The sequence below is a fragment of the Emydura macquarii genome, unplaced genomic scaffold, assembly GCF_026122565.2.
Source record: "Emydura macquarii macquarii isolate MOO-44397 ecotype Brisbane River unplaced genomic scaffold, CSIRO-AGI_Emac_v2 contig_2636, whole genome shotgun sequence".
In the NCBI taxonomy this organism is placed as follows: Eukaryota; Metazoa; Chordata; order Testudines; family Chelidae; genus Emydura; species Emydura macquarii.
The window spans coordinates 22,927,214-22,942,139 of NW_027132773.1; the positions used below are offsets into that span (position 1 = coordinate 22,927,214).

Consider the following 14,926-nt stretch of genomic DNA (forward strand, 5'->3'; position numbering starts at 1 on the left):
AACACTAAGGGCTAGGTCCACAAAGGGGACTTAAATGTTAAGCGTTGCAAAGTTTAACATTTTAGGCACCCTGCTACTTAGTGGATTCCACAGCCCATGCTACCTGTACAATGGAGCGGGAGAATTAGGTGCCCAAGAGTGGAATCCACAAAACACAGCACGCTGAGTGGACAGTCCTGCAACTAGCCAATAGGAAATGTCAATGAGGAGGTGTAGACTAAGCCCTAGCCCTCGAAAGGAAGTTAGGTCGCTAACTCCAGGCACCTCTCTCTGCTTAGAATTCACAGGCATGATCCCTTTCCTTGATTCACACACCTAAGCCCTTTCGGGGGGGAGATGAGGGGGAACGGAGTGAAAAGTGGAGAAGCTATTCCTTTTTAGCCCAGAGGTTAGGCACTCACCCAGGATTTGGGAGACCCATGTTCAATTCCCCCTCCTGCCAGAAGAAGAAGAGTAGGAACTTGAACTTTGGTCTCCCCACTCCCAAGAAAGTGCCCTAATCACTGGGCTATGGGTATTCTGGTACAGATCTCTCAATATTGCCTACTGAAGCTATTCCACTGAGTATAAATAAATATTCATTGGGCCACAGAGAACATCTACCATACTGGGCCCTGCAGGTGAGATAGGTGGAGGACCATCTAGTTTGAAGATCCCACTGGGGCGTAGGCATGAGCTAGGCATCAGGGCATCTAGACTGAGGCAGCTATTCACATGCTCTCTGACACATTTTCAGGCACAATGGGAACTTCATCAAAGGAAATGTATGTGCCTAGGGATTTTTGGCACCTACAGAGTTTGGTGATAGCTACATGGGGATCTGAGAATCTGAATTTTGGATTTAGGCACCTGAAGTGGCAGTTATGGCCCTAAGTCCTTTTGTGGATCTAGCCCTAAGATTTTTCCCTACAGGAGAGTTCCATCCTTCTGACAATCCCACTCAGGCACAAAGGATATACACTATGTTAAAACACTCCTTAGATATCTTCTTTATTAGCCAAGTGTATACTAATACATTATGGGTATACTATAGATGTAATAATGCATTGGAAGATATGTTGATGGCAAAAGGCTTTGGGCACTTCATGATGTGACCTATTTATCCTGATCAGGCCCAGTTTTGAAGGGAAAAGGTGATTCCATTTATACATCTAAACTACTCACTGGGCCCACATAAAGGCAGATAGTTTTATAAAGGGCATCATTTGTATCTCAGACTGTAGGCACACTTATTAGTGGGCCAAAAATTGGGTACATAAAATTGGAAGCCAAACTGAGATCCTTTAAAAAAAAAAAAAAAAAAAAAAAAAAAAAAAAAACCAACCGCAATCTGTTGTTTTCAGTTATTGTTTGATAACGCTTTTGGTACTACATACAATGCCTTCTGCTCTAATGCGCTCAAGTATTGGTGCATAGATATTCTTTGTCAATGGAATTACCATGCCTTTGGCATCCATTTCTCCTGCAAGATAAAAAAATGAAATGACATATTTAGAATAATGTGCATATACCAATTTCCGTTGCAGTGTGTATCAAGATTTATTGACCTGTTAGGTCAAGTATTGATGCTGCCCGGAGGTGAAAGCAAAGTCAAACTTCACTTCAAGAGACACTGAGAAAGGAACTTGTCATATGTATTGTCGTGCACATTTTGAATGGATCCAGCAAAATATGTATAGGTCTTTCCATTCTGGTCATGAATGCCTTTTAAACTAAAGGGTGTAAGGTGAAATCAGACCCAAAATTTTTTTCATTTCCAATTAGCCAGTAAAGGAACTGAAATCTGAATGTGATGAATGGCTAAGCCTTAGAGATGGCTATAACCAGTAAGCATTTGTTTATTTACACATACATTCTGATTGGTTAACATTGATGCAGGCCTCAAAAAAGTTACATGATTCAGAGGGTGCGGATGAGAACTAGCTTTTTCTGCCTTTAGCCTGTTGAGAGTCAGGATCTCTCTCTACTGAATGCAAGAGCAGTTTATTTGCCACATCAAAGACCTCTCTTCCCTGGAAAAAATGCTCATTTAGCAACAATAGATACAATCCTTTAAGGATAGTTAAGATTTTGCAAGTGAGCTGAAGCCTCGGAATACCTTGGTCAGATTTTGCAATCCTTATTCATGCTGAGTAACTTTTACTAACATGACTAGCCCCATTGATTATGACAGAATTACATTCATGGGAATAACTGCAGAACTTGGCCCTTTGTGGTTCAGCGCTCTCTCTGCAAGCCACAGAATGAGCAGGATCTCAGTCTCGAGACAGGTCAATGTAATTCTCAAACAGTGGGGAGGTAAGGAGAGAGAATCTTGCAACAGTAATGCTCCCTTCCTTCTCTGCTTGCACGTGACCACGCTGGAAAGCAGTGGTGGATGGAGCACAAAGATGGTGACTTTTTGCTGTGATTTTAGGGAAGTTTTTGGTTCTGAGGAAAGATCATTTTGAGGGACAGGAGATATTCTAACATCCCTCCCATCTTCCCTCTAACATGAATCCTGAAAAACAATCAGGAATTGGACTGCATGGCCAGCCTTATATTTGAGTTAGATGGAGTTACTCTGTGGTTTCGGCAGTGGGCCCTAAAACCATTCAGCATAAAGATTAGGAGGGGACCAAAATTATCGTAGAGTTTTCACTCTTAATCCATAGTTTGCAGATCATTTTTTATGGCAGAAAAGCAGTTTGGGATCTTTGGAGAAGGCTTCTATGCGGATGTTAGCCATTAATAAGTGTCATTAACATGCCTTTACTAAAGTTTAGATTTTAAAAAATAATCAGTGACAAAGTGATTTAAAAAAAAAATCACTAACACATCCGTGCCCCAAAAATGGAAATTAAAAATGAATTTAAGATGACATAGGAACAATTCAAGACTTTCTAAAGGTTGTTTATATCAGTGGTTCTCAACCTTTCCAGACTACTGCACCCCTGTCAGGAATCTGATTTGTCTTGTGAACCCCAAGTTTCATCTCACTTAAAAAAAATCAGACAAAAAAAACAAGTGTCACAGCACGCTGTTACTGAGAAATTGCTTCCTTGCTCATTTTTACCATATAATTATAAAGTACATTGATTGGAATATAAATATTGTACTTACATTTCAGTGTGATACCAGAGTCAGTTTTTTACTTGTGAGCTGTGTCTGAAGCCCAGCAGCGGGGCTGAAGCACAACTTAGCTTTGTGGGGCCCCCTGTGACGTGAGGCCCTGGGGAGTTGCCCTGCCTGCCATCCCCTAATGCTGGCTTTGCACTTACGACCCCCTAAATCCATCCTGTGATCCCCAGATTGAGAAACACTGATCTAGATGAGTTGATGCACTGCATGAAAGACCTCCGAGTTCCCCCATGGTTGAAAACCACTGGTTTATATAAAATGATATATGTATTCTACATTTTCTACAGGTAGCAGAACACAGAGAAAGAGATGAAACAATTCCCTAAAATAATGGTTGTACATTCACAGTACAGGATGAATAGGCACTTACCATCTAGAATCATCTTAGCAGCAATAGCTGTGGGGTACCCTACAGTTTTAGCCATTGCAGAATATCCTTTATCATCACCATACACAACCAGATTGATGAATTTATCTTCCAAATGGCCAGATGGATGCCTCATACCGATTTTGTTTCTCATAACTATCATATCTCGTTCTCCAGCACCTAAAGAGACAGACAAATCTAGATTATTATTTATATTTTGTATTATGGTAATGCAGAGCTTGATTGTGCAAGGCACTGTACACACAATGAGAAGATTAACTGAAGACCAAAGAGCTTACAAACCAAATGTGTGTGCGCTTTGCTTTATTCTTTTATTTCTAATTAACCCAAACAGTCACCTGCTGGTACTAACTGCCTGATCCTGAACATTTCATATATAAAATAAACCAAAAAGATAACAGTTCTGCAATACGGAAATTTGGAGCATTGGGTCCTAATGTACTTACTCTAACTTTATTGGAGACTTTCCTTATTCACATCACAAGCGAGATCAGAATCAGCCCCATGATATTAATTAAACAGTAATATAACAAAGAGGATAGCTACATCAATGGTAAAGTTAACCAAGGCACACTGTACTTGGCTATGTAAACCCAGTCACAGGACCCTTGGAGAAGTAGAAAATGATAACCCGTAACGATTCTTGACTAATATGTCCATTTGACCAGCAAACCTCTTTACAATGTAGTTATTCTGGAGATGCATCTTTCTATGGCAGAATTACTAATTTTCCCATCTTGGGTTATTTCACATGTATCTGTTTACCAGTCAATTAAATGGACATTGTGATTAGTCTTGATCATGCACAATTCTGAGTGTTCTGATCCTAATGCTGCAAAGCATTTAAGCACATGCTTCTCTTAAAACATGTGCAATCCTGTTGGCTTCAATGGGACTGCTCATGTTACATGCTTTGCAGGTTCAGGACCGTGCTGCTTTACTTTTTCCAGAGCACAAGTGCGGAGTGTTATCACACCCAAACATTTGGATCAGCTGTATACATAGAATATACGGTTTACTAAGTAAAATACTATCATTTTTATTAGAGGGAGTTAAGGTTTGCCATTGCTCTCTGTTTAAAGCCTAGTTTAAGTGCTCTAAAATCCACATGCTTACTCAGGTTGTCTTGAAATGTACTGTGCCCCATGGAGGTGCTGGATAGTGTTAGCGGGTCCAAACCTGGGTCATTCTACAATTCTGTTTTTTTACCCACACCTAGGGCTCAAACTATGGCTCTGATCTGCCCCAAACTGATCTCAGTCACACGGGACTTAGTACAGTTAGTGCATACCATTCACTGCCCCTTGAGTGGAGGGCATGGTGAGGGTATATTGAAGAAGTTATTCAGGGTTAAGTTAGGAAAGCAGCTGCAACCCAAAAAAACCCCCCCAAAAACCTGAAATGAGATGTGCAGCAAGATTAGGGCTTTGTCAAAACAAGGGAGTTTGCAGGCTCGAAGGGAAACACTGTGGCCAGCGTACCTGACCTGCACCCATGCACTGTAAGTCTGAACCCTAAGTTTGGCAGAAATCAGAGAATGATTGCTGGGCACATTATTACTATCTGCCCCTGTTATGGAGGGTTTTATACTTTTAGGAAACATGCCCTGAGTAGTACAGCTAATTTAGAATGGCTTTAACTTTTCTTCCACCATGTGAACCAGGTTCTGGGGTGTCTTGCCCTGTAGGTGTTCTAAGCCCTTCTCCCTGTCATCTCCCCCAAGTGAGCCAAAACTTGGCAGTCTAAAATCCTTTTCCTGATTCTGCCGCCTCCCTCCCCATGTCAGTTGGGATCTGGGGTGGGCTATCCATCTGGGTGGGGAACGGAGAACAGGCATGCTTGGAGCACGTACCAACCAATGCTGGGACTGGATGAGGCACTAAGAATGGGCATGGCTTGGTGCATAACACAGGCTCAAAAGCACAGACAGGAGTGGGGGAAGCGGGGAAGATGAGAACATCTACTGAGATGAACAGAGCTCCTCACACATCTCAGTTATCTGGCCACTCTCCTCATACTGGAAGTGCCCAGCAGAGCCTTGGGCCTTCTCACTCTCTCTCTGGTGCAAACTATATTAAATTATTTATATAAAGTGGAACAGCTTCCACAGGAGAGATTGAGAGCGCCCCAAATCAGCATATCCCATAGTCTAGTGGTTAGGGCATGCACTTGAGAGGTGGGATACCCCTTTTCAAGTCCCTTCTCCTCAACAGGTAAAGGGGGGGATTTGAACCTGGGTCTACTGCATCCCCAGGGGTGTACCACTGAGCTAAAAGTTACACCGGAGGTCATTCTCCTATGTCCTCCCTACACAATCTGGCTGTTCTGTGTAGTTGGATCAAACCCTGCAGACAAGACAGGTGTTTCATCTGGCTATATCCACTTGGTTTGAGGATTGCACTAGGGCTTAGGAGTAAGATAGGTATTCAGGGGCCTGCCTGAGGCAGCAGGGCACATCCTTGAAGCAGAAATTTAAGCACAGGTGACTTTTCCAACTAAAATGTAGGTGCCTCATGAGTTTAGGCATCTACAGGGTTAGCAACAACCAAGCATGGGTCTTGGAGAGCCCATTGGTGCCTGAAATTGGGGTATAGGCATCTAGAGTCCCTTTGTGGATCTGGGCTTACATAACTATCCATGGGGGAGACAGCCAAACAATCACAAGGAATCCTGTCCCCAACCACTACGACAATGGCCATCTACTCAGAGTAGCAGCCCCACAACATTTGTTCGCAGCACGCAACCTCAGCGGCATAGAGAAGTCAGTTACCAAGATGTTTTTGGTTCCCTTACTGCTCATCTCATGTTCCTTGGAGGGGGGACAGAAGGCTGAGCAAAAATTATTGATACTTGTGCAATAATGAATTATGCTCTTTGTTAGCAATCTCACTTGCTTGACTTTTTCCTGTTTGCCTTCAACTGGGAGAAATAAAAAGCATGTTTCAGGACTTGTCAACATAAAGACACTCAGGAAAATTAAACTGAATTAACTAAAGGTGTGAATTTATAGTTGATTACTTAAATTCCATCTGGGTGTGGATGCTCTTATTCAGAATTAAAGTGACCTTATTTTGGTTTAGCTTAATTCACTTATCCTTTCATTCAGTGAATTAAGATAAAGTGTCCTTAATTTAGCTGAATTCTGAGTAAGGGCTTATCTACACTTAAACACTGCAGATCAGCTGCACCACTATAACAATCAAGATACTACCTATGCCGATGGGAGGGGTTCTCCCATCAGAGTAGATAATCCACCTCTCTGAGAGGTGGTAGCTAGAATTCTCCCGTCAACCTAGCGCTGTCTACCCCAGGTGTTAAACTGACCTAACTGCCGCACTCGGAGGTGTGGATTTTTCACACCCATGAGCAAGATAGTTATACCGACCTAACATCCTAGCAAAGGCCAGGTGTGAGAGTGTCCACAAAGAGGGTTTGATGCGGTTTAACAAATACACTTGAAATTCACATCTTTACTTAATTCAAATTAATTTTCAAGTGTGGAGGCAAGACCTCAGTTCCAATGTGAAATAAAGCAGGCTTACGTACCAAAGGGCAGCTTCCTCTCCATGTGCTTCGCAAGCGCCCCCACAATGGAGTCTGCTATAGGAACTGGCTCATCTCCAAGTAATCCTAACCTGGTGAGAGAAAGACGACAGAATGAGATCACTGCGTTTCACAGAAAGTTACATTCTCCAAGCCACAAATGTACAGAACAGGCCTTTAGTGTGCAATTCTGGGAAAGGAGCAGTAGGACATCACGTGGCATTTTGACTCGGTATCTATCAAATGCTCAACAGGGTGGATAAAACAATTTAAATTGTTTCTTTTGAAAAAATAAAACCGGTTTAAAATTCAATTTGAATTTATTATTATACCAATTCATGTTAAAGCCTAAACTTACTATAATATATTAAAACCATTTAAATAAAAAAAAAATCTGCTGCGTCAATGAGCTCCCCTCAAAGATTTAATGAGCTAACGGGTGCTACTTTTTTATGACAGAAAATCAGGGGGGAAAACCATCTTTAACTTTTGAGGTAAACTCTAATTATATTATAAGGGTGTGTGCACACACATGCCACAATGTCTTGTACCACAAAGTAAGAAAGAATCTATTATTTTCAGTCTTTACAGTGGAGCGAATGCTGGTATTTACATTTTTCCAAATGTAAGCATTTCCAGTGTGTTGTGTAGAAAAGCTTTTGCCTTAATTACTTTTAGTTTCAGTTTAGCCAGCAGGAGCAGAGAGAATATTTTCTTCATTTGGACTAATTCCTTTGAAGTTGAGAAACCAATTAGAAGTTGGGAAAAAACCAGGAAAGCTTGTTTTTCTCTTCCCATCTAGGGATAAAAAACAGGTGGGAGATAAGATCTACGAATTCTACAAACGTAAAGGACACACAGCCAGATTTTCAAACCTATTTGGGTGCAGGTAAAAATGCAGATAGTTACCTTGTGGTATTTTCAAAAGCATCTAAGTACATTAGGCACCTACCCCACCCCCCCCTCATAGATGTCAATGGAGATAGGCACTTAGGTGCCTGTCGGTTTTTTCAAACCTCCTTAGGCAGGTTATCTGTGTCTTCAGGCACCTAAATACCTTAACAAATCTGGCTTGTGGTGATGAGAAACAATTCATCAATTTACTAACTGGAGTTCATACTTCTTTTGGTTGGTAAATCAGTTAGTTTTAAATGCAAAACATTTTTGATAACCTTTTCTTTCTTATGTATCCAGAACCCTTACGGTAGTTCTATTTAACACAAAACAATTTTTAAACTGCTGTTTTTGTGCATTTTATAGGAGATCCACCACAAATCAACATATTTTAATGGTTATACCAACCAGGGCTGGATTTAGGTGCAGATGACCCATGCAATCACCGGGTTTGGGGGCTGCCGGATTCATTTTTCACTAAACTCATATTCATCAGAAGAAGAGACAGTTTGGTTCTGAGGGCAGAGATGAGGTGATGGCAAGCTTGGAAGAAAAATTCAAGAGGGATTTTTTTTGTTCGCTCGTTGTCACTGCTCGAGTGCCCATCGATGAAAGATTCAGACAAATGATGCACTATGAAAAGACCTGGGGGGTTTTGTATGACCTTAATCAGCTGCCAGTGGACAGGAAAACATTCTTGAACAATTGTACGGACCTTCACCAGACACTGACACATGGGGAAAGTTCAGACGTCAGTGATAAAGACCTCCATGTCAAATCGGACAACATCCATCATGTTTTGCCACTCTCCACTCCAAGTTCTCCAATTCATTCCTGATGCAGAGCTGAAGTGCACTTTTCCTAATGTGGGGATATCTTTGAGGATTCGGTTCACACTGCCGGTCACAGTAGCGAGTGCGGCTTTTCAAAGCTCAAGCTCATTATCTTCGATTGACGATGGCTGGCGAGAGACTGACATGGCTTTTTATTTCATCACTTGAAAATGCCACTGGCCAGTCTTTGGAGCTCTCTGACACTGTGCTTCAGTTTGCATGGGCAAAGGTGAGAAAAACGAACTTTTGAACTGAAGGACCAGTGTTACCATTCGAAGGCTGTCACCTACTGTAACACTATTTAATACTGGCCCACCCAATGTTGGTGCACAGTTCAATTTCTTGGTATTAGTACAGTTCAGTTATTCTTAAAATTAAAAAATGTCTATAAGCTTAGAGAAAACCATTTTTTTTTATTTGCTTATATATGGCATGAATAAGTACAGATTTACAGATCCTAGTGTGCAAATGTATTGTCTTACATGACAGGGATAAATCATGCATGCAAATCATGCATCAAAGTTGTGAAATGGGCAACAAATGCAATAAAATTTAAAGTATTCAAAAGTTTAAACGGATGGGCGGGGCGTTTGGGGGGAGTGGGAGGGGGAGAAGGTGGCACCAAAGACACTCCTTGCCTGTGGTGCCATTTGGTCTAGGGCCAGCCTTCATACGAACCAATGAGAATGAGCCTCCAGGGAAAAAAAGTACAAATTCAAAACGAGATGAACATTGCTCATTTAAATCGAGGTTTCCTGCTTGCTGATTTAAATCAATGGAATTGCATTCCAAGGTACCCAACAGAATGTTTCCAAATATTTCAAGAGATCTATAAGGTCACACTTCTCACTTTCCTAGGAGGTTAAAAAAGGGACTTGGGTCTGCAGCCTATCCCCAGGCAACACATCCAGGTGCGTAACAAATGCAGGATCAGGCCTTGCCAAACATTTATCACAACCATCAAAACACAGATTTAAGAGTAAAGTAAAGTTTATAGTAAAGCTCTGAATAAATATGTTTAGTAAACCCTAACATTCATGTTCTGGGCCATATACTTGGATTCTGAAAAGGCTTTTGCGGGGGGGGGGTCGTCACTGGAATCTCCTACCATTCCACTGCTTCCAGCTGACTGTTGTCCTTTTCCAGTTTGCTGTAGACGGCTTCTTTCAGGACATCAGATTCAGCAGAAGGTTTGAGTCCAACCAGCTCACACATCAGCTCTTTCTAGTTACAAAAAAGTTCAAATAGCAAGTTACCACTTGCAGGCCTAGTCATGTTCAGTATAAAAAAAGCAGCCAACAAAAAAAAAAATCCATAGAAAATGGACATTTCTTGTGATTTTTCAGTCACAAACCCAATTTTCCATAAAAATAGTTTGGAGGAAAAATTTTCAGCTAGGTTTCTGACCCTTGGGTGGCAGTATGCACAAGCCAAATATCAGCAGAAAAGGAGAACAGCAACAGGTAAAAACTTAAGAACCAGGGAATATTTTGCAAAACTGATTGAAAGGGAGACACCAGAGGAGGAGGGTAGGACTCAAAAATATCCATCAAGTAAATTAAAAATATGCAGAAGGATATATTGAATGAAGGTTCTCATGTGTTCATATGGGCAATCTGTATCACAAAAGGCTCATGAAAGGAATGTCTTGGCACTGGGGGTCACAAGGAAATATAAAATGCACACTGAGAAGCCTCTGGTTTTTAGAGTTGAATTTTGAGCAATAGAGATCATTAAGAATTCAACCTCTTCACAAACAAACATAGAAGAACATCTCAACACAGACTTCCCAGCAAAAGCAGACCCCAAACCTGACCCAGAGAAAATGATTAATGGAATGAAGGAAAGCAGAAAACTAAATAAAATCCTACACACTTACCCAGGTTATAGATGGTGCAGTTGATTTAAGCAAAGGATACGGATCCGGGTTTATTAATCCTAATTTTACAAAGCCTCCCACAGCTTTAGAATACCCCTAAAATAAAACAAAGGTGGCTATAAATGCTGCAGAGTGTAACTTGATGCTCAGGGATATTTACACACTTTCCACTACAGTCAGACAAGGACAGACAAGCCATGGTTAACGTTACTCACATGGGAAAACTGCAACGTTCAGATGTGATGCCAAAGCGCGGTTAACCTCCTACCTTCCCCCCTCCCTCACTCCTTTCAACATGATGTTTGACTGCAGAAGAAACAGCTGGCCTTTCCACAGCAAGTAGCATTGGTTCAATTGATAAAAGCGTCCAGTTAACTGGTATCTTTCCAAATCAAAACTTGTAACTGAAGCTATGGTCACAAATTACTCAGCTGGCCAATATTAAATTAAAGACAAAGGACATGATTCTGAGCTCACTCACGCCAGTTTTACACCAGTACCTGCGCTGACATCAGTGGATTAACTCCTGATTTACACCACAGCAAATAAGATCAGACTTAGGCTCAGAGTGACTAGGATACAGACATGTGTCACTCTTCCTCCAGAAACATCAGAGCAGCAAACAGCAGAGAAGTGGAATGTGGTCTAAGGGACACGGTCAAGGTTGTTAGGCCTTTGCAATAAAAATCTCCTGACTGGTTTGAGTTTGTTTTGTTCGCTTTATTTTTTTTTTAAAGCGTCTTATTCTAAGATTTTCAATTTAAAAAACAAAACAAAAAAACCCTACTGCTTTCTGCTTTTATGACATTACAGACACTTCATAAACAAAATGCGGCTACATTTGTAAATTCTTCAAAGAACCTGGATGTTGATGACTATGTAGACAGCACAGGAGGAAGGGAAGACAAGAACCCAGGTTAACAAAAGACACTCCCACGAACGGCTAATTTCAGTTAGAACACCTTCCACAGTGGCTGGCACAAAGAAATCCCAAGGGCACACGGGTTCTGCAGCCAAATCTACACAGCAACAAAAAGACACACAGCATAGCTGCTGTTGGCTTAGGTCAGCTGACTCAGGCTCAGGCTGCAGGGCTAAAAACTGCAGTGTAGACATTCAGGCTTGAGCTGGAGACAGGCTCTGAAACCCACACCCCTTGCGGAGTTTCAGGGCCCAGGCTCCAGCCCAAGCATCTACACTGTCATTTCAGCTACAGCCCAAGCCCCATAAGCCAAACTCAGTTGATCCAAGCTCTGAGAACCAGTGCTGCAGGTTTTTTATTGCAGTGTAGACGTACCCACAGAGACGAAGACAAACATTTCTGCTACAGGACTTCTTAAGTCAATTCCTTTCCTACTTAAACTAAATTCAGATAAGCCGCTTTTAAACCAATTTTAATGTCTACATGACAGGATTGTTCCAATTTAGCGGTCAGTGCAACTCGTGTGTAGACAATACCTTACACTCATTTTTAATGTTTATGCTCAATGCTAGAGGTTGAAATCCACTTTATACCCAACAGGACAGACACAACAAAGAAAGCAATACTGCAAGTTCCCCTACAAAACCCTGCCAATGTAATTCAGTCCCGAAATGGAGGGACCAACTCCTTAAGAAAAGAAGGTAGTGCTGTCTCCAGGGCCATTATGTCTTCACCTCACAGAATATCCATTCATGCCAGCTGAGTTGGTGGATGTTTTTCATCTTTTATTTTTGTTAAGCTTACCACTTTTCCACTAGGAACTAGATTTAGACCAACCACCACTTAGCACTTACAGTAGGTGTTGTGATTATTAGGCACTTAAACGAAAGTAATTTCACAGAGGCCTTTAAACGTATTATTAGAGCTTCTGACTAATATAAACCATACTTGGACTTCAAGGGTGAAAGGTTCCAATATGTCCTTACTAACTCTCTAAACCATCTCTGCCACCAGCTTTTGCACATCAAAGACAGAAAGACAACTCAATCCTTCTGGATTACAATGCAGAGGAATTTTCAAGAAAAAAAAAAAAAAAAACCCGAACATCTCTTCATTCCTATCCACAAAATGCCAAAAACAAATCCCTGTGCCATAAGATTCACCTCAGATGATGATGAACAAAAGAGAAAGAAGGGGATATGGAATCGTCATTCACAAAAACTAGCCCCAGTCTTCAGTGTGCTTTTAAGAGCTGGCCAGTCTTCAGTGTTGTTTTTTTTTTTGGTGCAAGACAGTGTTTTTTCAGGATTTCATTTTCCAACAACTGGAAACTGGAACATTTTAGCCAGTGGGGTGAAAATTTTTTCCCCCCATCTGATTAAAGTTTTTCATTCCCTGAAATTCAAGATTTTTTTGTTTGTTTGTTTGTTTGTTTGTTTGTTTGTTTGTTTGACAAAAAAGGGATCAAAACCAGGCATGATCCTGTGAAAGTTTGTTTTTAAAAATTGCTATGTTGTGTTAAAAATGTTGATGCAAAACTTTAGACCAGCTATCTTTTAATCAGATATTTGGAAAGGGGCAAACCATCAATTTGGGATCTAGTTCACTAAAAAAAGGTAAGTTTCAGGAACCATCCCTGCCAATTTCTTAAAACATTTCTCTCCCACCGTTGTGGTGTCGAAGACCCACACAAATCAAACAGCTCAGTATCTAGGGAAACGGGGAAATTATTCTTGCTATTTGGACAAGCAAAGTGCTGTCATATCCGGGAAGTAAAGCAAAAAGACTTTTTTTTTTTAAATCTCTTTTGGCTATAGCAATCAGAGGTATTATTTGTAAAAAATAGCAGGTAAAAAGTTATCACTAAAAAGATGACAAATTGAATTTTTCCCTTCAATTCACACTATTAAAAAGTTGCCTAATTTGAACAAGAATTTAATTTTTTAAAACAGAAAAATATCTAAAAATTTACCTTATACCTTAAGGTGCCTCTTATCAAGGTATGCGCTGACTGAATACCATATGGCTCAGCATATTTTGTACTGTCCCTGTTGGGAAAACCTTCCAAATTTAATCCTGGGAAAAAATCCATGACATCTACGGAATCAAGCAAAGCTCCTCCAGCTGGAATATTAATAATCTAAGGATTGTAAAAACAATAACCAGGTAAAAGCACTGTATTTTAGGTTGTTTATTCAAAAGAACATTTCTATTTTTAGTGCCTACTGTACTTTAGAGCTATGCTGATCTCACACCAGTGTAAATCTGGAATAATTTGAGTGATTTACACCGGTGTAAATAAAATCAGATACAGCCCTGAACTTGCTTGCCTTTTGAAAATTTAAGCTTTTGGGGGGAGAGGGATTGGTTTGTTTTAAGATTACAATAATCACTCTCCAACATGTGCCTTGGATACAGAATCTGCACCCATAAGCAGCTTCAGTTGCCACTAGAAAGCAGGCAAATATAAAGAATATATTGTTAAAGAATAAAAGAAAAGGATGACTAGCTCTATTATCAATGCTGCCTAAAACCTTGAACCTTACTTTCTTCAAGCAGCTGAAGCACAGATCTGGTATGCTGCATCAATACCAATTCCTTTTGTGACTTCTGAGCATGGGGGCAACATTTCCCTCTAAAAGGCAATCTGTAGCAGCGAAGCCTGCAACCAGGCCACAGGATTTTATTGTGCGCGTTGCTTAAGACACATGTAAAGGAAAACCCACACAACAGTCAAAGAGAACCATGGATTTGGGGGCAGGGATGGGAATTGCTGTATTTCCCGACAAGCCCACGGAGCCTCTCATAACAAATCCTTGACATCCATGATCTAATTTCAGCTTGCAATGGGTGAATTATCACAACATTAAATAAGACTTCTCCATCTACTTATGCAATCTTCGTTTGAAATTTGGACCAATTTTTTTTTTCTAAATAGAAATCCAATTCACACTCCCCAGCCCTCTCATTTTGCATGGTAGCTAGAACATTGAACCTCGAAATGTCATGAGAAAGCCTCATTGGAAAGATGTCCAGTTCAGTTTTGTAGATTGAAGGGGTTTGGATAACAGAGACTTTGGGATGTGTACACCGACTGAACCTCTCAGTAGTTCAGTAGAACCTCTCAGATGCACCCATCAGTAGTTTATCTGAGCAAAGTGGAGTGTGAGTTAGTGGAAGAAACACAGGCTTGGAGCCAGAAACACAGATTTCTAAATCTGGCTATGACATTGTCGAATGCCACACAGCAAGACAAGTCACAATCTCGTGCCAGGGTTCCTCCTATCTTAAAACAGCCAGAGCAAGACTTGATCAGTTAATATTGTTATAGCTGTCATATGGAGTTT

The 14,926-nt window shown here is 40.8% G+C and overlaps 1 protein-coding gene across 3 annotated transcripts in view; it reads right to left on the bottom strand.

The window, feature by feature from the left end:
• Nucleotides 1-354: 354 nt before the first annotated feature.
• Nucleotides 355-14,926, bottom strand: part of AASS (aminoadipate-semialdehyde synthase) — a 44,129-nt gene continuing 29,557 nt past the window's right edge. For all 3 annotated transcript variants that reach the window (XM_067564288.1, XM_067564289.1, XM_067564290.1), the window contains 6 exons: nt 13,552-13,719; nt 10,658-10,753; nt 9,887-10,002; nt 7,055-7,143; nt 3,491-3,667; nt 355-1,462 (listed from right to left, as the gene is read on the bottom strand). In XM_067564288.1, the coding sequence (XP_067420389.1) occupies nt 1,344-1,462; nt 3,491-3,667; nt 7,055-7,143; nt 9,887-10,002; nt 10,658-10,753; nt 13,552-13,719 (765 nt within the window). In that variant the 3' untranslated portion in view covers nt 355-1,343. The remainder of the gene's footprint in view (nt 1,463-3,490; nt 3,668-7,054; nt 7,144-9,886; nt 10,003-10,657; nt 10,754-13,551; nt 13,720-14,926) is intronic.